The sequence below is a fragment of the Saccopteryx leptura genome, chromosome 6, assembly GCF_036850995.1.
Source record: "Saccopteryx leptura isolate mSacLep1 chromosome 6, mSacLep1_pri_phased_curated, whole genome shotgun sequence".
NCBI classification, from domain to species: Eukaryota; Metazoa; Chordata; class Mammalia; order Chiroptera; family Emballonuridae; genus Saccopteryx; species Saccopteryx leptura.
In genome coordinates, this window is record NC_089508.1 from 152,538,141 (window position 1) to 152,562,927 (window position 24,787).

General features: G+C 53.1%; 1 protein-coding gene across 6 annotated transcripts; it reads right to left on the reverse strand.

The window, feature by feature from the left end:
• Window positions 1-251: 251 nt before the first annotated feature.
• DBN1 (drebrin 1) lies at window positions 252-17,342 on the reverse strand. Of its 6 annotated transcripts, none has more exons than XM_066342234.1 (15): window positions 17,092-17,342; window positions 12,481-12,536; window positions 11,789-11,901; window positions 11,553-11,627; window positions 11,312-11,458; window positions 11,098-11,175; window positions 10,710-10,861; window positions 10,578-10,641; window positions 4,245-4,304; window positions 4,034-4,157; window positions 3,185-3,322; window positions 2,690-2,860; window positions 1,578-2,263; window positions 1,191-1,281; window positions 252-997 (listed from the first exon to the last, which is right to left on the reverse strand). In XM_066342234.1, the coding sequence occupies exons 1-15, from the start codon at window positions 17,175-17,177 to the stop codon at window positions 927-929; spliced, it is 2,112 nt and encodes a 703-aa protein (XP_066198331.1). In that variant the 5' UTR covers window positions 17,178-17,342; the 3' UTR covers window positions 252-926. The 6 variants fall into 6 exon arrangements, with proteins under 6 accessions (XP_066198331.1, XP_066198330.1, XP_066198329.1 ...); XM_066342233.1 differs by having other exon boundaries at window positions 1,179-1,281; XM_066342232.1 differs by having other exon boundaries at window positions 1,170-1,281.
• Between the last annotated feature and the right edge of the window lie 7,445 nt (window positions 17,343-24,787).

Below are 24,787 nucleotides of genomic sequence, written 5' to 3' on the forward strand. Positions count from 1 at the left end.
TGGCCATGTGTGCCTGAACCTTGGTGAGAAGGAACCCGAATGCGGTTTTCAGCTGCTTAGTGGCTGGAGGATGCAGAACCAAAACTGAGGTCAGCCTACGTCAACCAGAGGCTAGTTTCAAGAGTCTCCGGGCCCAAGAAATCACGCAAAGGTGCCCCCTGTGGCCTTGCAGGTGGGAAGAGTAGGGAAGCAGGACAGGGGCAGGCAGCCCACCCCAGGAGGCCTGGGAGCAGCAGGCCCAAAGGGATGTGGATTTCTTTATTAACAGACATGAGCACTACCCGTTACAGAAGTTTGTGCTTTCCAAAAAACAGTGAGTGAAAAAGGAACCCAAGGAGAGAGGGGTTGGGAGGGGCCATCCAAACCCGGGCCCCACCCATAGCCCTGACCTGAATCGCGCCTAAGGCCTCCAGCCTGGGACCCGCCCAGCAGGAGGGGGGGGGGGGGCAGGAAAGGCCTGGGAAGCTGAGGGGCTCCAGCTGGGCCTGCTACTTCCTTTGGGCCAGGTGGGTAGAGGTCAAGAGAAGGGCGGGGAGGGGGTCCCAGGGAGCCAGAGCCCGCGAGCCTTTTATTGCCATGTTTTCATATTCGTGCAAAATATCTGAAGCCCTGGACATAGAGGACTAAGCACTACAATCTGGACCCGGGTGGGGAGGGGGTGGAATTTGCAACAGCGTCTCAACTACCAACGGGAGAAAAACCGGTCAACTGGACAAATCTCCTATCAACTTTTTGTAAAAAAAGAAAAGCTGTAAAAGTCACGCCCTGTGGATAGGGAAGCGGCCAAGTCCCCGGCCAAGGCCAGAATCCGGAGTGGGTGCCAGGCGGAGCTGCTTCGAGTGTAGGCTCAGCGGGTGGTCTGACCAGAGGCCGGCTCAAGTGGGTGGCCTGCCTTGGCAAGGGCAGCCTGAGGGCGGGCGCCACTGCTAATCGCCACCCTCGAAGCCCTCCTCCTCTTCCGGGACTGGGTCTGCATCCCAGCAGGTGATGTCGATTTCTGTGGTGTTGGGAAGGGAGGGGAATTAAGAAGATGGCAAGCTGATCCACGGCTGTGTCCCCCAACCCCTGGGAACTGTGCCAACTAAATAGGGGGGAGGGTGTCTAACCACACTTGAACCCAGCACCCCCCAATTCCGACCCCCACCCTAATTCCGACCCATTGTCCATACCAGCGCTACCTGGAGGCTTACTGTAGAACACAGGAGGCGGAGCCTTTGCACACAGGCCTTCTGATTGGGCGAATTCCTCCTCCTGTGATTGACTGAAGTACCCCTCACTGGCCTGCAGGAGAAAAGCACCAGGTCGCTGTGGCCCCACCCAGCAACACTAAGACTAACCTACCCGGCCGGAGCTCGTTTCCCCGGCAACCAGTGATTCCGTCCGTGGTTGCCAAGGAAACATACCTGCTCATAGAACAAAAGCAGAGCTGGCCCAGGGAAGGGGAATGGAATAACGCTTCCCCCTAATAATGTGGGTTACAGAGAAACGGGGGTACTGGTGCAAGCCTAAAATACAGAGGGTCAGCCCGGTGCTCAAGCCCTGACTTCCAATCCTCCCACCAGGATGCCCTGCCCTACCTGAGTCACCTCCTTCTGGGTGGTCTCTCCATTGGTCAGCAGGTGGGGCTCAGGCTCTGGCTTTGCCTCCGGATCTGGCTCCAGCTCAGGCTCCAGCTCCAGCTCCTCTAGAGCTGAGGGTGGAGCTGGGGTCTGGGGGGCAGCCAGGGGCTCCCCTTCTACTTCCTCCTCTGGGTCACAAAAGGTGGCTGGTGGATCTGGCAGCTCATCAAAATTGAGGAGACTGGCACAGACTTCACCATCTGGTGGCAGTGGCCCCTGAGCCCCCTTATCCAGCAGGGGCACCTCTGCCAAAGTGACCTCACCACCTGAAGGTGCTCTTGGGGCCTTAGGCTCAGCCTGGGGTACAGAGGCGCAATCCTCATTGCCAGGCCATAGGTCAATGAGGCTGGCAGCCGCAGGGGTGACGGTGTTGGCAACAGCAGCAATGTCGCCTTCAAGAGCAGCAGCTGCCAGGGTGTTGGCTGCGGTGGTATCGGCTACGGCAGGCTCCAAAGGGGCAGCCAGGACAGCCTGCTCAGGGGCCACCATGAACATAAGGTCCTCTAGGGGGTTGCCTTGTCCCTGAAGAGGCTCCGGGGCCTGAGGGGACTCCTCCACAGGGCCAGCCCAGGTCTGAAGGGTTGTGGCTCTGGCTTCCTTGCTGGTCCCTTCACTATCTAGGCTGGAATCAGGCTCCTGGGTCTCTGTTACAACACAAATGGAGGAGACAGATGTGCCAGCTCTGTCAGGGAAGGCCATAGGTGGCCACCCTACCTACCCTGCCCACGCACAGATGAGTTGGCAAGCTCCTGGAAAGGCCTCTGTCTATAGCTCCATGCAGAGCAAGCCCTTTAGTACTCACTGGACTCTGCTGCCCCTTTCCTTAGTGTCTGTAAGTCACTTGGCAACCTTGCGAGGCAGGCCTGATTCCTACTCCACAGAGAGACACTGAGGCTCAGAGAAAAGATCTGAATGCCACACCACAGGGCTCCTCCCTGCCACACCTGCCCGCAGAGCAGTGCAGTCTAGGTGATGCATGGCCTAGGACCCTGGGGAATTGTTACCATGGCCACCTGGGGTTCTCATGCAGACTGGTGAGAGGCCTAGGACAGCTAGGACTCCTCACTCACCTTGGGTTTGTGGGGGTGGTGGTGGCAGTGGTGGAGGCTGCAAGGACGTAACCTCATCCAGGGCCCGCTCAATCTGCTCAGAGATAGGGGTGGAAGCTGTGCTGGAGTCAGATGGGCTCCGGTTAGGGATGGGGGTGGGCACCATCCTCCGGTGGCTATCCAGGTGGCTGCCTGTGGAACAAACCCCCATTCTCGTCAGTGAGGGCTGGGGAACCAGGTGGGACCAGGATTGTACACCTTGGGGCCTGGCCAACATCATTTCTCAAGTCTGGGTGGGGGCTCGGAGCTCCCCAGGCTCCAGACCACAACTTCAGAGCCTGTAAGCCAGGCCCCTTGGGGCGAGTGCCCCTTCAGGGCCAGGGAAAAGAGGCAAGCGGTACCTGCTCTGGGGACAACACCAGAGATCAGCGGTCAAGCTGGGGAGTGAGGGCAGGGGAGCTGCTGGGAAATGGAGCCCTCCTTACCCCCCTGCCAAGGCCTGGGGCTGCTACCTACATGGGAGGGAGGAAGAGAGATTTGGGGTGCGGTGACAGGTGATATAGGGAAAGGGAGTCCGTGGAGGGGAGGAGGAGGAAGAGGAGGAGGAGGAAGGCCCACTGTCCGATGCCTTTATGAAAGGGCAGTACGGACGACCTGCCGAGAGAGACAGACAGAGACAGAGGACGAGAGGGTCAGTCTCCCCCACCCCCACCCCAAGGTCTCACCCGCCCCCAGAGCTGGCCCTGGATGTCCAAGCTGCCTTTGGCCAGGGCATACATTCAGCCAAGCCAAGCTACAGCCTCTAGCTATCAAATGACTCCCACCAGCACCAGCCACACGTAGCAAGGAGCCTACCCAATAAAGCCAGCCTCTGCGAAGCACATGCCCAGAGACAGTCTGCCCCACCCCTGAAACCCCAGCACAGGCCAAACGCACGCAGGGTTAACACTCAGACCAGCAGACAGGGTGCTTTCAAGGAGGCGGAAGCTACAAGAACCCTTCCAGGGAACCTGGGTGCAGGCTGCAGGGCCAGGGTGCCAGCCCACCTCACCAGTCCTTAGGCAGGACCTGGTTCAATTCCAGCTGGGCCACCCCCTATGGCCAAGGGGGTGCCTTAGCCAATGCCAGAGCTGCCTAGAGGGTCTCTAGTACTGCCCACTGCTCAGCCAAAGCCCAACATCGACCACCGCCCCAGCCTTTTCAGTCCTGCCACCTGGAAGGCACTGGGTGGAGGCATGCTGATGAGCAACCTTGCCTTCTCCAAGGGTCCTTGGGCAAGGCTCCCCTTCCAAAAATGAGTGCCAAAGAGGCTCAGGGCCAAAACTTGAGGAGAGGGTGTCAGGTGGGGGTGGGACCTAGGACTACCTGGTCGGTGGTTGAAGGGTGAGGGCACATCACAGCTGCCTGCAGAGGCTGATGCCACTCGTTCCTGCTGCTTGAAGAACTCCCGTGGATTGTCAGGCCGCTGGGCAATGATGGCTGCTGCCTCCTGGGGCACAAGGAAAGGATCAGGACCAGGCTGCCCCACGTGAAGCAGCCCCTGCTGGACTCAACTGCCCTGACACCCAGTTCTCACCTCTACCTCTGATTCTGACTTCTTCATCTGTGTCTCTTCCTCTTCATCCCGCTGGTCACCCTGAAAAACAAAGGGACAGTGTCCTGGGCACCCCCACCAAGAGCTCTTGCCTTTTTACAGCCCCCCATTTCCTCCACAATCTGGCAGAAGGCTTGCAGGTGGCACCTCTATTTCCCTCACCACCATCATACAGCCCCTTCCTCCATCCACAAGGCCTTCAGCCACCTCACCTCCAGCCTGGACAGGGGCCTGGGCACCCAGCTCAGCTCCTCCTGCTCCTTCACCCCAGGCACCAGAGCTATCCAGGAACGCTCCCTGCTTTGTAGCCAACTTCTCTCTCTTTTTTTAAAGATTTTATTTATTGCCTGACCAGGTGATGGCACAGTGGATAGAGTGTTAACTGGGACACTGAGGACCCAGTTTCAAAACCATGAGGTCACTGGCTTGAGTGTGGGCTCATCCGGCTGGAAAATGGGGTCGCCTGCTTGGGCATGGAATCATCAGCACAATCCCATGGTCCCTGGCTTCAAGCCCAAGGTCGTTGGCTTGAACCCAAGGTTGTTGGCTTGAGCAAGGGCTCACTGGCTCAGCTGCAGCTCCCCAGTCAAGGCACATATGAGAAGCAATCAATGAACAACTAAAGTGCCCCAACTATGAGTTGATGCTTCTCATCTCTCTCCCTTCCTGTCTGTCCCTGTTGGTCCCTCTCTCTCTCACTAAAAAAATAATTTAAAAAAAAATTTGATCGATTTTACAGAGAGGAGACAGAGAGAGAGAGAGGGGAGGAATGAGAAGTATCAACTCATAATTGCTTCACTTTATTTGTTAATTGACTGTTTGTCATATGTACCTTGACCAGGCAAGCCCAGGGTTTCAAACCAGCAACCTTAGTGTTCCAGGCTGACACTCTCCACTGCATCACCACAGGCCAGGCTGCAGCCAACTTTTCTTGAACCTCTACCCCAGCATCCAGCCAAGAGCGCCTCCCCCACCCACCACTGCTTCCTGGATCTCAGCATCACTACTGTGGCTTCCTCATTGCCACCTCCAACCATTGGTCCACATTCCCCTCCCCTGGCCTGACCTAGCCCGTCACCTCTCCAACAACCCCCTTCTACCTTGCCTGCCCACACACCCTGAGATATACACCTAAGTCATCAGCGTGATAGTTTTCACTCCTGGAACATGCATGCCATTCAGCACTAAGCACAGGAGATGAGTATCTCTCCTCAAATGCCCACCCCCCATCCCAGCTCCAATTCTTCCTGCTTCTGGCCTCAGCTGGGCACTGCCACCTCGGGAAGAGGTCCCTCGCCTATTCAGGTCATTTCCTTCTTTGGGTCCCCACGAGATGTACTGGGGACACTATGTCAGAACTCTACTATGTCAGAACTCTCCTGTCTCTAGGGTCATGTCCCTTTGTGGGTAACACAGGATGAGACAACTCAGGTCTGTGTGTGAGCGGCCAGCATGAGGATGAGTTGATACACACTTGCTCAGTTGAATTCACATCAAAAGCCTCTATAATTGTTCCCTACTGCTCCTGTAGCAAATAAGGCAGGAGAGACTGATGGGGGAGAAGAAGAAGCTGCAGGCCATGGCAGGGTAGCTCAGTTGGTTAGAGCATTGTCCCAATGCACCAAGGTTATGGGTTCAATCCCCCATCAGGGCACATACAAGAACCAACCAATGAATGCATAAATGGGTGGAACAGCAAACTAATGTTTCTCTCTTTCTCTAAAATCAATTTTTAAAAATTTTATAAATAGCAGCAGGTAAGGTGGTAAAGAGGACTACTTTGTTTTTGAGCTCATGACCTAGAACTTAAACTTTTCTGTCAGTGTGCATTAGGAGAATGGCCCTTCAAAGTATCCCCCTTCAAGAGGGTTGTCACTCCAACCATAACTTCACGTCTCCCAGAATGACATCTAAACTCCTCTGACCTTGCTCTGTCTTCCCAAGTTCCTCCACTCCTCAGCTCATTGAGGTCCAGTCGGCTCCTTGCCTCCCCATGAATGGACATCCCACCAGATTTTGCGGATACTCTGCCCCTGCCTAGTATAACCTCCCTAGGTTCCTTTGCCTCATTCAAAAAAAAGACCAGAGTTGGCTTACCATCTACCAATGATGTAGAAAACACTGAAATCAGGACTGTGGGTAGGAAAAAGAGATCAATACACTAAATACAAGGGTAGACAGCACTGCCAACCCTGACCACCTGCAGATACACAGGGGTCCCTGGTACCCCAGGACAGACAGACAGTCTCAGGCAAGGGATGCAATTCTTACCAGAGAGAAGAAAGCATTTTATAGTTCTAAATTCCAAAGTTTTTCACTTGGGACCTTTCTTAGAGGACCTGAACTTGTAAGGTCATTACTCTGACCTGCTAGATCACCCAGTGTCACTATCACATGAGCCACACTTGAATCAGGGTCAGATGGGACTATAACAGGGGTCGGGAACCTATGGCTTGTGAGCCAGACGTCGCTTTTTTGATGGCTGCATCTGGCTTGCAGACAAACCTTTAATAAAAAAAATAATGTTAAAAATATAAAACATTCTCATGTATTACAATCCATTCATTGTCAGGAGCCGATTCACTAATGCTGGCTAACTAGGTCACAGCAGGAGAAGATTCACAACTGCTGGTTGACAAAGTCACAGCAAAAGAAGATAGAGTCACCGCAGTAAAGACCAACAGCTGCGGGTTGACAAAGTCACCGCAAAGGAAAGACACGATACTTTCTTTTTTAATTTTTTGAATTAATCTGGCCTTATATTTCCCCTTTTTCTGGGTGTGTGCTATTATTTGTGGCACAGGGATAATAGTACCGTGCTTTTCCTGTAGATTTGTAGTAATTTCTTTGGAAATGAGACAGAAGGTGTAAGTTCCACAGAAAAGCCTGTAAGCCCCTTGAACTGGGCTCATAAACATAAGAGGCTGGCCATGATATTCCTCATAAAGGGTTAAGTTTGTAGAAGAATTTCTTCTTATTAATCATGTTAGAAAAAATAAAGTTAGAACTTAACTAATATATGAATATAGTAAATGAATAAAGTTTAACTAGACATTAGAATCTTAGGTAAGGTGTAGTAAAGTGGCCCGTTGCGTGGCCTTGAATAGAAGTGCAGCTGGCAAGTAAAGAATGTTTTGTTAAAAGACTTGTTTTGTCACTAAAGGCAGTTACTGGGCTTTCTCAGTGAGACATTCTCATGAGATTTATATACTTTCCCAAGGTTTTTCATTCAGATAATAAAGAGAAATATGGAAAAATCCATAAAAGCAATAGCAATGAATGCCTTCTGATATTATGTTGCTACTAAGCTATCTTGCAAATGCACTCTATATATCTTTAAGCAAAAGTTACTCTTGATGTTATGACAATTTCTTAATAAGCAAGCCTTTTGAAGTCTTGTGAGAAAAATTAGGACACTGCATGAACTCAAGGCCATTTGCCTAAGCAAGTGGTGGTCCTTTGCTAGTCCTTAATGATTTCGTCTGCTAATCTCTCTCTGCGCCCTTGACTCACAACAACAGTAAAGTAGAGTTATTAATTAGTACTAATCTTTTAAAAATTTGTACCAATATTGTTGCTATTGTATAACTGTACTTTGAATAACTTACCACCTAATTTATAGTTTATAAATATGAATTAACTGTTATCTGAAAACATGTAACCATAGTGAAACAAAATACCATGTAATTGTAACTAGTGTGTGTGCATAAAAAGAAAGCTAGACCAGCATTTGGTAGAAATGCCTGGCAGTAAATGCTAACTAGAGAATAAAAAGAAAGAAAAGAATTCGGCTCTCTCACTCGATTTCGCCAACGCCGTCTCCTCCTGTGGGACCCCCTGGATTCCTCCCCGGGGCTGGACCCCAGCAATTCATTTCCTACCGCTCATGTTCATGGTTGCAGGTGGCTGGAGCTAATCACAGCTGTCCTCCGGGACAACACCAAATTTTTATTGGATAATGCGTAATGTACATGGGTCGTTGTATGGCACTCACGGAATTACATTTTAAAATATGTGGCGTTGCCCTGGCCGGTTGGCTCAGCGGTAGAGCGTCAGCCTAGCATGTGGAGGACCCGGGTTCGATTCCCGGCCAGGGCACACAGGAGAAGCGCCCATTTGCTTCTCCACCCCTCCGCCGCGCTTTCCTCTTTGTCTCTCTCTTCCCCTCCCGCAGCCAAGGCTCCATTGGAGCAAAGATGGCCCGGGCGCTGGGGATGGCTCTGTGGCCTCTGCCTCAGGCGCTAGAGTGGCTCTGGTCACAACATGGCGATGCCTAGGATGGGCAGAGCATCGCCCCTGGTGGGCGTGCCGGGTGGATCCCGGTCGAGCGCATGCGGGAGTCTGTCTGACTGTCTCTCCCTGTTTCCAGCTTCAAAAAAAAAGCAAAAAAAAAAAAAAATATATATATATATATATGTGGCGTTCATGGCTCTCTCAGCCAAAAGGTTCCCAACCCCTGGACTATAAGATAATAGTGTAAATTCCTTAAGATTTTGCCTGAAATACTGATAAGTAGTGCAGAAAAGTGATCAGCTCAGGGAGTACGCTATACTGTTCTTTCTACTTTGTATGTGTGTGAAATTTCCCCCCAAAAGAAACTTTTTCAAAAAGTCCTTACTATAAATGGACAAACTAAATGTGATATATAGATACAATGGACTACTATTAGCCTTAAAAGGGAAGGAGAGCCTGACCAGGTGGTGGCGCAGTGGATAGAGAATTGGACTGTGATGCAGAGGACCCAAGTTAGAAACCCCGAGGTGGCCGGCTTGAGCACAGGCTCATCCAGCTTGAGCGCATGGTCACTGGCTTGAGCCCAAAGGTCACTGGCTTAAGCCCAAGTTCATTGGCTTGAGCAAGGGGTCCCTCAGTCTGCCACAGCCCCCCAGTCAAGGCACATATGAAAAAGAAATCAATGAACAACTAAGGAACCGCAACAAAGAAGCTGTCTGTGTGTCACACACACACACACACACAAAGGGAGAAGGAGAAAAAAAAAGGAAGGAGACATTTTTTTTGACACATGGATTAACCTTGAAGACATTACTCTGAGTGAAATAAGCTAGTCACCAAAGGAAAAATTCTGCATGATTCCACTCATGTGATATACCTCAAGAAGTCAAATTTCTAGAGACAGAAAGTAGAGTGCCAGGGGTTGGGGGAGGGATGAATAAGAAAGTAGTGTTTAACGAGCACAGTTTCAGTATGGGAAGATGAAAATATTCTGAAGATAAACAATGGTGATGTATGTACAATGTGAATGTATTTAATGCCACTAACTGTAAATTCAAAAATGGCTAAGACAGACCTGTCATGTTATGTGTATTTTGCCACAATTAAAAATAAACTCATCACTTAATTCCATGTTGCTAATGTTCTTCACCATATCTCTAACACCTGGCACACGGCATGTAGTGGCAAGGTTTTGTTGAAATGAATGAGGCAAAAAGAAAAAGAAATGAATGAGGCTGGAGCTTATCAACTGCACATGCTCTCCACCTGCCACAGCCTCTTTACACAGCCAGGGGCCAAACGCCACATGATCAGGTAGCAGGCCTAACACTTCATGACACCCCAGGCAGCAGTACCATCCAGAGGCTGATGTGATTGACGTCACCTATGGTAGCCACTTAATGCCAGTGCCTGCAGGGTGTCCTGCCTCCTCCCGCCCTAAAGCTCCTTTGAGTACATAAGGCCCAGCATCTGCTCATCACAGTCCCAATCCAGACAAGTTTCACCCACCTGTCCTAACTGTACCTCACCGCTGAATGACCTTAATTCAAAGCCTGAGAGCTTGACTCCACTGTGATTTTCAAAGGGCCAATCCACAGGCCCTAATCCAGTGTTTGAGGTTCAGACAGCACCCCTGGAACAAGGGGCTACTCTGAAGGAGACACTACACACACAGCATACTAGATGCTCAGAGCACCAGCCCAGATTCATGTGTGTGGCTCCGCAGCTAGTGTTGTGGGCACCAGGTCTTGAGCCCCATAAGTGCAGGAAGCATGTCTAATTCACCTGAACCCCTCAAGCCTTGCTTGGGGAGAAGGGAGCCTGGCAGTGAGGGTCTGGGTCAATACAGATTTTCTCTTTCGGTCTAAACCATAAGCTTCTCCAATGAGGCCTCTTTACATAGCCAGGGGCCAAACCCCACATGATCAGGTGGCAGGCCTGACACTCCGTGACACCCCAGGCAGCAGTACCCAGAATGCCCAGCGCTGTCCCAAAGCCACCAATCTTCTGAAGCAGCAAGGAATATAGGCACCATCCTCATTTCCCCGACAAGGAGACGGGGAGCCCCAGCTAAGAACTTACAAAGATAGACTGCTCCTTCAACCACCGCTTGGCCTCCTCAGCTTCTAAAGTCTGCTGTTTCCTCCTGAAACAATAAGCAGCATAAGTGGTGGGGAGGGCCCGCATAGACCTGCCCCCTGGGGGGCCGGGCACCTGTGCTCCTCGATCTGCTGCTCCCGCTCTCTGTAGCGCCGCTCTCGCTCCTCCTGCTCCTGCCGTTCCTGCTCCATCCGCTCTTGTTCAAACCTGAGTCTCTCATCCAGGGCCTTCTTGCGTTCCTCCTCCTTCCTCAGCTCTTCTTCCTTCTGCAAGCACCCATGCCAAGGCAGTGTAGGCCCTGAGCCGGGGGGGGGGGGGCTTCCCTCCAGCCCAAGCCCAAGCCCAACCCAGGGCAGAGGAGGTATGGGTTCTGGGAAACCAGGGTGGGGGGCACATGGCATGGGACATACTATTGATGAAGGGGGGGACTAGGAGAGAGAAGCCCAGGGCTATCTATGGGTTCAGGTCAGCTCATCCAGGAGGTCAGGGTGGGGGTCCACACCTTGGCCTGCTCCCAGAACTGCTCACGGTTAATCCGCTTCATTTCCACAGCTGCATCAGTTTTCTGATAGGTGGTGCCCTGCGGAGTCAAGTGGCCTGGCATGAACTCGAAGAGCAGGAGGAGTGCTCCGGGAGCCCCACCTGCAGGGCTGAGGGTGAGGAGGCCGGAGCAGGCGAGCCCTGGGCAGGGCTGGCTGGCCCAGACATAAACTGACCACCGGCTCAGCATTCTCGTCCTCGCGCAGCCGTAGTCGGTGCAGCACAGGGCTGGAGAGTCGCGCCAGCCCGTTGGAAAGCCGCTGCCCAATGGCACCCGCATCTATGTCTTCTACACTGCTGGCATTCACAATCACATCAACGCCCTACAGCAAGAAGGTGTGTTCAGGCAGCATGGCTCCCTCCTGTCACCACCACCAGCACACAGACCCTGGGTGGCCGGCCCACCCCCACTCGCACCTGGAAGAATTCGGCCACCTTAGCCACATGGCTGGCACAAGCGCATTTGCGTGCATCAGGCACATCTTCACCGACCTGCAGAGTACCCAACAGAGAGGGAGTTGGGAAAGGACAAGAGAACACAGTAGCCAAAGGCCCCAGGCTCTCTTCCCAGGGGTACAGTGGGTTTTCCACAGCAGTGTCAGTGGGTGGAGCAGGTGAAACTTCAGACCCTCCCCCAGCCCATAGCTGCATACCCAGTTGATGAGCACGTATTTTGGCAGAGCAGCCTGGGAGTCCTTGACGCTGCAGAAGCCGTACATCACCTTCTGGTTCTCAAAGTGGCCCGAGAGCTCCTGCAAGCCCCCATCTGGTGGAATCAGGAGGGTGTGAGGACCCCCATCTCCTACCTTGACCCTACAAAGGGCCTGGGACCCAAAGTAAAGACTCCTCTTGTGGGCTCTGCAGGCACCCACAGGGATCTGGAGGTCCGGAGTTCTGTGCTGGTGTGAGAAAGGGTGGCAGGCAGGCACTAGCTTTGCCTGTGAATCCCCAGGGCCTGATGTGGAGCAGGACTAAAGAAATGCTGGTTCTTCACACATCCTCATGTCTCAGAGGCTCTAGTGCCCAGTGAGGTAAAACAAGCCTTTGGGCTCTGGAGAAAGCGGAGGTGCTAAGGGCCATCCCAGCCAGGCCCCTTCCCCCTTAGCTGTGTGACTGTGGGCAAGTCACTCTCCCTCTCTGAGGCTGTCTTCTCATAATAAAACAGGAAACAAGGCCCTCTCCTTCCCCACCCCGGGAGCTTAGGGATGACCAGGAAGGATACCTGCCAGGCAAGTGTGGGTCTGCTGGATGCAGGCGAGAAGGTGGCCTGGAGCCAGGCGGATGGGGAAGAAAACAGGGTGGGGAAGCGAGAGAAAGAAGGCAAAGGAATGGCTGAAATTCTTACCTCCTGATGCTGCAAGCTTGAGGTCATCTGAGCCATCCTCATATGTGTACAGGGCCCTGGGGAGAGGGAGGGGTGGCTCCTAGAACTGTCAAGGCTATGGCCAATTTTGGGTGGGGACAGCCCTAGGGAGGAGGAGGAGGGATACAGAGGGGGCAGGGCAGGAAGGGGCTTCTGCCCCAGCACTCACTGCCTGACAATAGAGCTATGCACTATCTCTGGAGTTGGGGGAGCCCTGGGACTTGGTAGAGGGGGGTCTTGGGGAGGGAATAAGAAATGGGGGTAGGTAGAAATCGACTTGGTAGAGGGGGGTCTTGGGGAGGGAATAAGAAATGGGGGTAGGTAGAAATCGACTTGGTAGAGGGGGGTCTTGGGGAGGGAATAAGAAATGGGGGTAGGTAGAAATCGCTGTCCATGTGTCTCGTCCTCAGAGCCCTGGCCCTGGCAGCCTACAACCCCGCGAGCCAGTATGAGATGGAGATGCCAAGGCGACGGTTCCTTGGTTACTGTTCCCTGGTTACCATGCTCCTCGTCCCCCATTGGCTGTTGCCAGGCGTGTGTCTAGGTACCCATTGCCCCTCCCCTCACAGCAGGGAAAGAGGAGAAGAACCTGGTGCTCACTCTCATCAGGGCATTCCCTGGTAACCTTGGCAACCCGGTAACTGGCACACGACTGGCCAACCCCAGATGCAGTCTCTTGAACACAAAGGACCCCAGGGACACGCCCTCAGTCTCAATCTCTGCCTCTCTAAAATGTGGATGAGATCACCCACGTCACTCTTGCCCAGACTGGCCCCTGGGTGATTCTGCTCTCCTGGTCTTCCAGTCCCTAGGCCACTTCTGCTGAAGCCCTGGCCTCCTGAGACTATTGGCCTTTCCTTCAGCCTTAGCTTCACCAGAAAGCTGACCTAGCAGTCTTCCTCCTGTTTCCTTCTTCCTAGCCTTTTCTCTCCCGGGGGCACTGGCACAGCATGCATTTCACAGAAGAGAAAGCAAGGAAGGCAGACATGTCTGCTCCTGAGGATTTCCCTTGGGAGGACAGGCCTGGGCAAAGGAAAAAGGCCCTTAATCCAGAGGCTCAGAAAGGCTCAGCCCTTTCCCCATTTCTCTATTACCAAGGCAGGGGGCTGGGGGCTAGGAGGAGTGGCAAGAAGAGAAAGGGAGGAAGTCACTGGAGAAACAGGGAGAGGAGGAAGAAAGAGAAGAAAACAAGAGAAAGGAGGGAAGCAAAGGGAAAAAGAGAAAATGAAGGAAGCAAAGAGGAAGAGAACGGAGAAAAAGGAGAGAGCAAGCAGGAGGGAAGGAAGGAAGGAAGGAGGGCCTGGCCCAGCCCCATGAGGTCAGCACTAGTCATTGCTAGGAACACACACACACACACACACACACACACACACACACACAGATTCCCAGGATCCCTCTCTCTTGAAAGGGGCGCAGGTGGGCTATGAGGCGGGGAGCTTTTTGTCCAACTGTTGCCCGGGTCCCAGTGCTGGCAGCTGCTTCCCAACACAGCTGTCCCACCACCTGTCTGGTTGTCCTAAACCACCACTGGGAACAAAGGGCCCTCATAGAAGCAGGGTCTGTCCCTCCTAGTTCCACAGATGAGAACCTGAGGCAGAACTATGAGACCCTGGTTTCCAGACACTGCTATAGACAGCACACCTCTCAAGGATAAAGGTCAGCCTCTTGGGGGCTCTGAAAGCCCTTGCTACTCCCAGGAACACCTGCCCTGCCCCTTTCATCCTCAACCCTTGCCTACCCATCTCCAGACACCTTTCTGACTCTGGCCACAGCCTTGACCTGGCAGAAACCATAGCTAAGTTCAAAGCCTTCAGCAGCCTTCAACCACTTGCCTTTCCAGCTAGACCTCCACACCACACACTTGGGTCACACTGGACCGCTCCTTGACGATGAACACAGTTCTGGATATTTCCTATCGTTGAGACTTTGCTTATGTGGTTCCCTTCACAGAAAGGCCAGATCTGTTTCTCCACCCCGTGCCCCCTCCAATAGAAATCCCTTCAGGGTCCTGATGTACCTTCCCAGACCATCCCAACAGGGATGGGAACAGGATTCTGAGCCTGCCTCGATCTCACTAAACCAGTGCTTATCAAATACATCAGAAGCAACCTGAGCCCGGATGGCGTAAGAAGTCAGGAAGCAGGGAACCAGGAATCTACTATCTCACCAGCTCTGTCCCCTGGAGGCAGACACTGCCTTGGACCTACACTTTGTGCAGGCAGATGTCTGACTTAGTCAACCAACACATTTTACTCCCTGGGTCCATGGTCCAGACACAGCAGCACCAGCAGGTATTTATGATACTGACACAAACTCTGAAAAACCATCTAGGCCAGAGAAACTGGACCGGAGTGAGGTGGTATCTGGAATGTAGCAGCCCCAGGGAGATGCTGGGATCAGCTGAAGTGAGAGGCTGAGGGCAGGCAGGCCGCTCAAGACAATCACACTCTCAGGATGTCAGAGCTGGAAGAGCCCTGGATGTCTCAGATATGGTTGAGCCCAATCCCTTCTTCTTTTTCAAGAGGACCAGAGAGAAACAGATTCTTGTGTGGTCACAGAGTCATGTCACATCCTAAGCAACACTGGCTCTTCCCACTATAGTCATTTCCTGGTCCAGTCACTCCCAGTGACTATACAGTTGTCCATTTCAGAGGTCCTGCCACCAAGAAGTGAGCGCCCCCACCACTCAGAGGCAAGGTAAGGGAGAGCAATGACAAGCTTCCTTTACCCAGGCAACAATTTACCCGAGGCATCCTCTTCTGGCCTCAAAGCAAGGTCTGCTCCCAAGTCCTGAGATCCTACTGTACCCCAGCTCAATGCTGGTGGCACTCATATCCCCCACTACAGGATGTGATCTTCACACCCTTTTTACAAAATGCTACCTAGGCCCTTGGAAGTGAACAAATGTGTGCATATGTGAATGTGTGTATGTGTCCCACACAAAACCCAGATGGGGGTGACGCACACCAATGATGAATAACTAGCTTTGGCCACATGGATACTGCTTGGTGATTAGAGCCCATGTCTCCGACGAGCAGGACGTGGGCCAGCAATGGTTATGTGGCCTGCAGAGCTCTGCTTTTGAGAGGCTAAGAGCAAAGGTGTAGTTGTAGACAGTATACCCAGGCTGACGGCAAGGGGGGCATTTCGAGATGAACCATGCCGCTCTCCAGGCAGGGCCCATCATATCCCAAGGCCAGCTCCTCCACCAGGCCAAGCTGGCCACTTCCCCTGCACTCCACCCATGATCTCAGCCCCCCAGGGGCAAGGCTGGGATAATGGGTGGGCCGCCTGTCCACTTAGCCTGTGCTGGCCTCTCCTGTGACTGACCTGCAGAACATGGGAGCTTGTCTCCCGCGTCCATCTCGGCAGGCAGGCCTGGCTGCCTGCCAGTGCTGCAGTACTGTGGCATGGCCTCCTGGCTATCTGTCCCCTCCTCCAGCCCCCAGGTCAATGTCCCTACCAGAATGCCCTCCCTTACTTGCGTAAGGCCAGCCCAAGTGAGGTCTTCAGGCCTTCCCTCACTCTACCTCAGTTTCCTGCTTGTCAGAGAGTAGACATCTGGGAATGGAATGAATATCTGCCCCCAAATATGAGTATTTGTGGGGAATACGATTCCTGAATGGGACAGTGTGAAACCCCTTGGCTTTCCTACCACCTTGGGGATTCCAGCCCTAGAGCAGGAGACCCACCCCTCCCAGACCTCAGGGGGAGACAACAGCTGGAGAAGGAGCAGCCCAGCTCCTCCTTAACCAGGGAGATGAGAGACCCTTGCACTGGGGGATGGGGCTAAGGGCTCTGAAGATATACTCAGTCCCTCAGCCCTCCCTGGGGCTCCCTCCAGGCTTCTGTGTCTAAGGGCTTCCTCCCAGGGTCCTCAGCTAGCCCTCTAGGCAGGCAGTTTGGCCCCCTTGGCATCTCCCCAGCCCAGTTGCCCAGTCTCTGAAATCCCCTTCATCTCTGTCTTCTCCACGGCCTGGGAGAGAAACAGAAGTCACTGGGCGGTTGCCATGTGGCAAATGAACATCTTTCCATCACCCCCCAACTCCTGGAGGCCCCCCCGGTGGGCGGGGCGCCCCGGCCCCCAACCCTCTCCGCTCCTCCCCCGCCCTAGCATTCCTTTGTGCTGTGGCCGGCCGTCCCCGGCTGGGCCAAGCAGGCTGAGCTGGCTCCTTTAGGTGGGTCCCCGTCCCGTCCCCGCCCGGTCCGCGCCCGCTCGAAGGTAGCGAAGGTGCCCTTGGCTGCCCTGTGCACACCTGTCCCCCAGGCCCGGGGCGGGAGATGGGCTCCTGTAGGACCATGCGGCCCTGGGCCACACGCCTGGACCCTGCGCCTCTCCGTCCCTCGTCCGGCCACCGCTCCCACAGCGCACCTGGGGTGCTTCGGGGCGTTCGGGGCCGGCAGCGCCCCGCCCGGCCTGCCGGCCCCTCCCCCGGCGCGCACAAAGGCAGCTCCGCCCGGCCCTCCCCGGTCGCCGCACCATTGCGGGGTCGCCCCCTCCCTTCCCGGCAGCCGGTGGCGGGCCGCGTGGAAACAAAGGCGAGGCGGCGGCGGCGGCGCGGGGACAAAGGGGCCGGGGGGGCGGGGGCTCACCAGTCGGCTGCGCTCTCCTCCCGGATCACCTCCTCGTATGCTGCCAGCAGCTCCAGGCGGTGGCCGCTGAAGCTGACGCCGGCCATGCTGCGGGCCGGACCGAGGCCGAACGGACAGACGCACGGACGGACGGACAGACAGACAGAGGAGGCTGGAGAGAAGGAGGGAGTCACCGCCGCCGCCCCAGAGCCTCTGCAGCACTGCGAGCTGAGCGAGCCAGCGGCCGGGGGAAGGGAGCCCGCCGGCGGGGGGCGGGGGGCGCTGGCTCCGCCCTGCTCGTCCCTCCGCGCTCGGTCCTAGCGCCGCCCCGGCCCGGGCCGGGGGGAAGTCCACCCCCCACTTCCCGGCCTGCCCCGGGCGCCCCCGCGCCCCTCACCCACTGCCCCTGCGCCCGTGACGATCTGCCCATCCACTCCCGAGGACTCCCCTGTCCCACCCGCGTCTCAAGTCCTCACCTACCGTGGCCCCAGCCTAGACGTTCACCCTCTCCGTCAGCCCCAAACCGAGCCCCGTGCCCAACCTCACCAACCCCTCTCTAGGCCCAGTTTCATTCTTATCAGCTCCCAGTCCCAAATCCACTTCATTCCAATTTGGCCCAGCCCCATTCCATGCTTAATTTATCTCTGCCTCTGCCTGACCCCCATCCTTGGTCCATCCCAACCCCCAGCCCCAGCTCAGTTCACAGATCAGCACCCCCTGGCCCATCTGCAGCCCATCCCAACCAATGAGAGGCCCATTCCTAGTCCATCCTGGTCACTGTCCATTGCCATCTGCATCCAACCCCAAATCCAGCCTCATTTCTTTCCCATCCCAGCTCCAGTCCCATTCCTAATTCCATACTTAGCCTGCACCTCCCGATTCACGACATCCCATCCCGAGTGCACCCTTTGCCTTGTCTCCCAAGCCTCAGGCCTCCCAGAATCCCAAGTAGACTTCCTTCCAGAAGCAACATCTAACCTGACTACCAGGGCAGGGGTCCCCCAGGGACACTCTAGGACCAGTATCCTGGCACCTTTATTTCTCAAAGTTCTGAGCACAGAAAGCATTTGGGTCCCCTTCAGAGGAGTGAGCACCACTCTCAGGACCTCTTGAAACATCATCTCTTGCTGAAGTGGGACCCACCACCTATGAAGCCTCCCACTCGATCTTCCCAAGGGAGGTGACAGAACCTGAGCAAACTTTATCTAGTCCAATCTGGGAGGTAGAGGAGGAGATAATTCACCTGGGCCTCTGAGTTCTGAATTGGCCAAGAGGAGAAAGACAGTAGTGTGTGTATTGATCACCAGCAGTGGTTCTTAGCGCTTTGGAGTAGGATGATCCTCTTAAAACTCTTAAAACTCAAAACTTTGCAGGCTCTTGCCTGGGGAACTTTCTGTGTCCACTATGCCCATGGCCAGGCAGTTTCTCCACACCCCCTACTTGAATCAAGGTCCAGGCAGGGTCAGAAGGATTTGGGGGAGGAGGGAGACCCCACAGCAGGGCTAGAGGAGCCTGGTACAAGTAGATAGGAGGGATCTTGGGCTTCATCCCATCCTGCTTCCTTTGACTTGTCCCAGCTTGGAATTCCTTCCACCTCCCCATGCCTGGCCCCCTTTCCAACCTCCTGCTCACTCATTTTCACATCCACAAAACAGAAGTCCTACATGCATGCTTTCCCTTCCTCAAATTCCTGCATCCCCTCATCCCTCTACAAATTCCCTCCAGTCATACCCACTCTCACCTGTTTGCCATCTATATTATTTCTTTCTTTTTTTTTTAATTTTTTTTCCCTTTGTATTTTTCTGAAGCTAGAAACGGGGAGAGACAGTCAGACAGACTCCCGCATGCGCCCGACCAGGATCCACCCGGCACGCCCACCAGGGGGCGACGCTCTGCCCACCAGGGGGCGATGCTCTGCCCCTCCGGGGCGTTGCTCTGCCGCGACCAGAGCCACTCTAGTGCCCAGGGCAGAGGCCAAGGAGCCATCCCCAGCGCACGGGCCATCTTTGCTCCAATGGAGCCTCGGCTGCAGGAGGGGAAGAGAGAGACAGAGGAAGGAGAGGGGGAGGGGTGGAGAAGCAGATGGGCGCTTCTCCTGTGTGCCCTGGCCGGGAATCGAACCCCGGACTTCTGCACGCCAGGCCGACGCTCTACCACTGAGCCAACCGGCCAGGGCCTATTTCTTTTTTTTTTTAAAGAGATTTATTTTATTATATATTTTTAGATTTTATTTATTCACTTGTAGAGAGAGAGAGAGAGAGAGAACAGAGGGAGGAGCAGGAAGCATCAACTCCCATATGTGCCTTGACTAGGCAAGCCCAGGGCCTTGAACTGGTGACCTCAGCATCCCAGGTGGATGTTTTATCCACTACGCCACCACAGGTCAGGCTATATTATTTCTTTATATTTTATAATAAAGATTTTATTTATTGCCTGACCAGGCGGTGGCGCAGTGAATAGAGCCTTGGACTGGGATGTGGAGAACCCAGGTTCGAGACCCTGAGATTGCCAGCTTGAGCGTGGGCTCATTTGGTTTGAGCAAGGCTCACCAGCTTGGACCCAAGATTGCTGGCTCGAGCAAGGGGTCACTCGGTCTGCTGTAGCCCCCCCCCCCCCCGTCAAGGCACATATGAGAAATCAATCAATGAACAACTGAGGAACCGCAACAAAGAATCGATGTTTCTCATCTGTCTCCCTTCCTGTCTGTCCCTATCTATCCCTCTCTCTGACTCTCTCCGTCTCTCCCACAAGAAAAAAAAAGATGTTATTTATTGATTTTATAGAAAGACGAGAAAGAGGATGGGGAGTGAGAAGTATCAATTCATGGTCCCTTCACTTTGGTTGTTAATTGATTGCTTGATTGCTTCTTGTATGTGCCTTGACCAGGCAAGCCCAGGGTTTCGAACCAGTGACCTGAATGTTCTAGGCCAATGCCCTATCCTCTGTGCCACCACAGGCCAGGTTATTTAAAAAAATTTTTAGATTGATTTTATTTATTTATTTTTTTTCATTTTTCTGAAGCTGGAAACAGGGAGAGACAGACTCCCGCATGCGCCCGACCCGGATCCACCCGGCACGCCCACCATGGGGCGATGCTCTGCCCACCAGGGGGCGACGCTCTGCCCATCCTGGGCGTCGCCATGTTGCGACCAGAGCCTCTCCAGCGCCTGGGGCAGAGGCCACAGAGCCATCCCCAGCGCCCGGGCCATCCCTGCTCCAATGGAGCCTTGGCTGCAGGAGGGGAAGAGAGAGACAGAGAGGAAGGCGTGGCGGAGGGGTGGAGAAGCAAATGGGCGCTTCTCCTATGTGCCCTGGCCGGGAATCGAACCCGGGTCCTCCGCACGCTAGGCCGACGCTCTACCGCTGAGCCAACCGGCCAGGGCCTTAAATTGATTTTAGATCCCTGACTGGATATAGCTCAGTTGGTTAGAGCATCATCTGGAAGCACAGAGGTTGCCAGTTCAATCCCTGGTCAGGGCACATACGGAAACATTGATGTTCCTGTTCTCTCATCCTTCCTCTCTAGCTAACTCAATACGTAAAAAAAAAAAAAACCAAATAACAACAACAAAAAAAACCCCACAACACCTGACCAGGTGGTGGCACAGTGGATAGAGCAGGGGTCCCCAAACTATGGTCAGGCCAGCGGGTTGCATGCGGCCCCCTGAGGCCATTTATCCGCCCCCGCTGCACTTCCAGAAGGGGCACCTCTTTCATTGGTGGTCAGTGAGAGGAGCATAGTTCCCATTGAAATACTGGTCAATTTGTTGATTTAAATTTACTTGTTTTTTATTTTAAATATTGTATTTGTTCCCGTTTTTTGTTTTGTTTTGTTTTTTACAGAAACAGAGAGAGAGTCAGAGCGAGGGATAGACAGGGACAGACAGACAGGAACGGAGAGATGAGAAGCATCAATCATTAGTTTTTCATTGCGCATTGCGATACCTTAGTTCTTCATTGATTGCTTTCTGATTTGTGCCTTGACCATGGGCCTTCAGCAGACTGAGTAACCCCTTGCTTGAACAAGCAACCTTGGGTCCAAGCTGGTGAATTTTTGCTCAAACCAGATGAGCCCACGCTCAAGCTGGCACCCTTGGGGTCTCGAACCTGGGTCTTCCGCATCCCAGTCTGATGCTCTATCCACTGCACCACCGCCTGGTCAGGCCCGTTTTGTTTTTTTACTTTAAAATAAGATATGTGCAGTGTGCATAAGGATTTGTTCATAGTTTTTTTTTATAGTCCGACCCTCCAACGGTCTGAGGGACAGTGAACTGACCCTCTGTGTAAAAAGTTTGGGGACCCCTGGCATAGAGCGTCGGACTGGGATGCGGAGGACCCAGGTTCGAGACCCCGAGGTCGCCAGCTTGAGCACGGGCTCATCTGGTTTAAGCATAGCTCACCAGCTTGGACCCAAGGTTGCTGGCTTGAGCAAGGGGTTACTTAGTCTGCTGTAGCCCCACAGTCAAGGCACATATAAGAAAGCAATCAATGAACAACTAAGGTGTCGCAATAAAAAACTAATGATTGATGCTTCTCATCTCTCTCTGTTCCTGTCTGTCTGTCCCTATCTATCCCTCTCTCTGACTCTCTCTCTGTCTCTGTAAAAAGAAAAAAAAATTAGCCTGGCCTGTGGTGGTGCAGTGGATAAAGCCTAAACCTGGAATCCTGAAGTTGCCGGTTTGAAGCCCTGGGCTTTCCCAGTCAAGGCACATATGACAAGCAATCAAAGAACAGCTAAAGTGAAGCAGCTATGAGTTGATACTTCTCATTCCCTACCTCTCTTTCTCTTCTCCCTATAAAATCAATAAATAACATCTTTAAAAATGTTTTAAATTGATGTTAGAGAGAAGGGGAGAGAGAAAGAAACATCAATTTGTTGTTCCGCTTATTTATGTGTTCATTGATTGATTTTTGTGTGTGCCCTGACCAGGGATTGAACCTGAAATCTTGGCATATTGGAGTGATGCTCTAACCAACTAAGCTATCCAGCCAAGGCTGCCATCTATATTTGCAAATAAAGTTCTAATTTTAGAACAGTTTTTGATTTATAGAAAAGTTACAAAGATAGTACAGAAAGGCCCCATATGTGGGAGGAAGAGGGTCACCTACTTGGCTGCCCTGGAACCTGCTCTGGGTCTTCTCCTCGCCATATCATCTTCCTCCTATAATTTGTGTATCTGTAATCGGTCTCCAAATTCAATGGCCTCATCCTAGTCCTCAATTTTTATGACCTACTAGTCACTCCTTCTGCGAGCCTGTCCCCTTCAGCCCTGAAACCCACCTACCCACCTGGGTGGATGCTCGGTGCCTCCTTGGAGGCCCTCCCACCAGGCCTCCATGTCTACCACCCCCAGCACTGATCACCCTTCAAGTCACACACTCACCTCCAGAGAATGAACTCTCCACATTCATACCAGGAGGCCGGTCCGACGGCTTGCGGGTCCCAGAGTGGAAAAGACAACAAAGAGGGAGGATTCAGATCCAGAAGTTGGTCACTTGTGTGACCTTGGCTAAAGCACTCTCCTTCTCTGAGTTTCCTCTTTGATAACATGTTGTGAGGATAAAATGTGACTGGAAGGAGGCTTGGAAAATGAGAAGCCCTCCTTAACCTCCTCACAACCTTGCCCACCTTCCTGTTCTGTGCTCTCTAGCCTCTCAGGGAAGGCTTCAAAGCTGACGGATCGACCACAGGACTTCTTCAGCACTGGCTGGTGGAGCCTTCTCTGCCTTCCTCCTGACTGCGAGTTCTTACCAAGCACACCTTCAAAAGTGCCTCCCCATCCTTACAGCACATCCTCCCCACACCTGGGAAGTGGCATGGGATCAGCCACTTTCACCACATTAGCTGTGCTCCTGACAAGATGATTGCTGCCCAGATCTTGCTAACCATGTGACCTTAGACTTATTGCTTGACTGTTCCTGTCTTATCTGGAATGATAAAGGTAGTACTTGCTGCATAGGGTCAGTTTGAAGATTTTAAAACAGTATTTAGAAAGTGCTTAAGATGGGTCTGACCTGTGGTGGCTCATTAGATAAAGCATCGACCTGGAATGCTGGGGTCGCCAGTTTGAAACCCTGGGCTTGCCTGGTCAAGGCACATATGAGTTGATGCTTCCTGCTCCTCGCCCCTTCCCTCTCTTCTCTTTTTCTGTCCTCTCTCTAAAAATGGATAAATAGAATCTAAAGACTTTTTTTTAAAAAAAAAGAGTTTACTAAGGGAACTTATAGATGAGCTATGTCTTGGGCGGCAGCAGGATGAGGTGGATGTCGCCTGACCTGTGGTGGCGCAGTGGATAAAGTGTCAACTTCGAATGCTGAGGTCGCGGGTTCAAAACCCTGCACTTGCCTGGTCAAGGCACATATGGGAGTTGATGCTTCCTGCTCCTACCCCAACCTTGTCTCTTTCTCTGTCTCTCCTCTCTCTAAAAAAACCCAAATAAATAAAAATAATAATTTTAAAATATATATATTATAAAAAAAAGATGAGGTGGATATCCTGTGTACCACATGGCATACATTAAGGGGTTACAAAGGACAGCGTAGGATGGATGGGGGTTCTACGGCATAACCCTCCCTAGATAAAAGAAAAATGCTTTACATACTTGCTCAGTGGGGTAATGGCCTGTTCCAGGAACCAGCAGGAGGTGGAGCATAGGGGAGGAGTCTGTCAGACAGTCTGAGGGGATTTCTAGGAGGCAATCTCTGTTCTGGCCCCGAGCCAGCTGGTTCTAGCTTGAGGGTCAGGCCATGGAACGGTCAGTCTCTCTTCCATAATCCCTGCCCCTGTGTGCTGGCTGAGCCAATACAGGCTCCAGAGGGGAGCATGTGATCCAGGCTGGTGGGTCAAACCCAGTGGCTGCTTCAGGGATGGACAAATGATCTCAATCAATCCAATGGGCATCAGCCCCAGGACTTTTGCTGGGGTTGCTGAGATGGCTGGGTGAGGGCCTAGAGCTGGCTGAGGGGCATCTTCACAGCACTGGGGAAAGTAGTGCAGAGAGACGGGGAAAGAGCAGACTCCTGGTGACAACCATGGTGCCATATCTGACACCATTAACCTTTTCAGTTAAATGAGACAAATTCTCCTTGTTCTAATTAAACTATTTTTTTTTTTATTATTTATTCATTTTAGAGAAGAGAGAGAGAAAGAAAGGGGAGGAGGAGCAGGAAGCATCAACTCCCATATATGCCTTGACCGGGCGGGCCCAGGGTTTTGAACTGGCAACCTCAGCATTCCAGGTCGACGCTTTATCCACTGTGCCACCACAGGTCAGGCTTAAACTAGTTTGAATTGCAGCTGAAAGAGTCCTTTCTAATCTACCTAGTCCCCACGTAGTGTCACTTTTGTCAGCAGCAAGAGAAATAGGTGAGTTGACTTTTTCATCCCCCAGGCTTTGAGTAGAAGAGCCAGGCTGGTCCTGGGGCCTCTCTGAGCACTCTGTAGTGACTCCACTGCACAATTCCTCAGGCTGGCCAAGCTTTCTGCGGTCTCCCCAGGCTCCCAGCACACTTCTGCTTGTCCCACCAGGGCCCCTGGAACCCCACCTAGCTCCACGACCTGAGGCCCCAGGTGGGGAGGGGCCCCACCTTCACTTTCAGGGCTGGCTTTAGATTTAGCCTGGCTGATGCTCCCTGTGTGCCGTGGGGCCGGTCCCTCAGCCCACAGCCTCAGCTCCCTGCTGTGGCAGAGCTGCATGGAGGGGTCCACAGGGCTGCG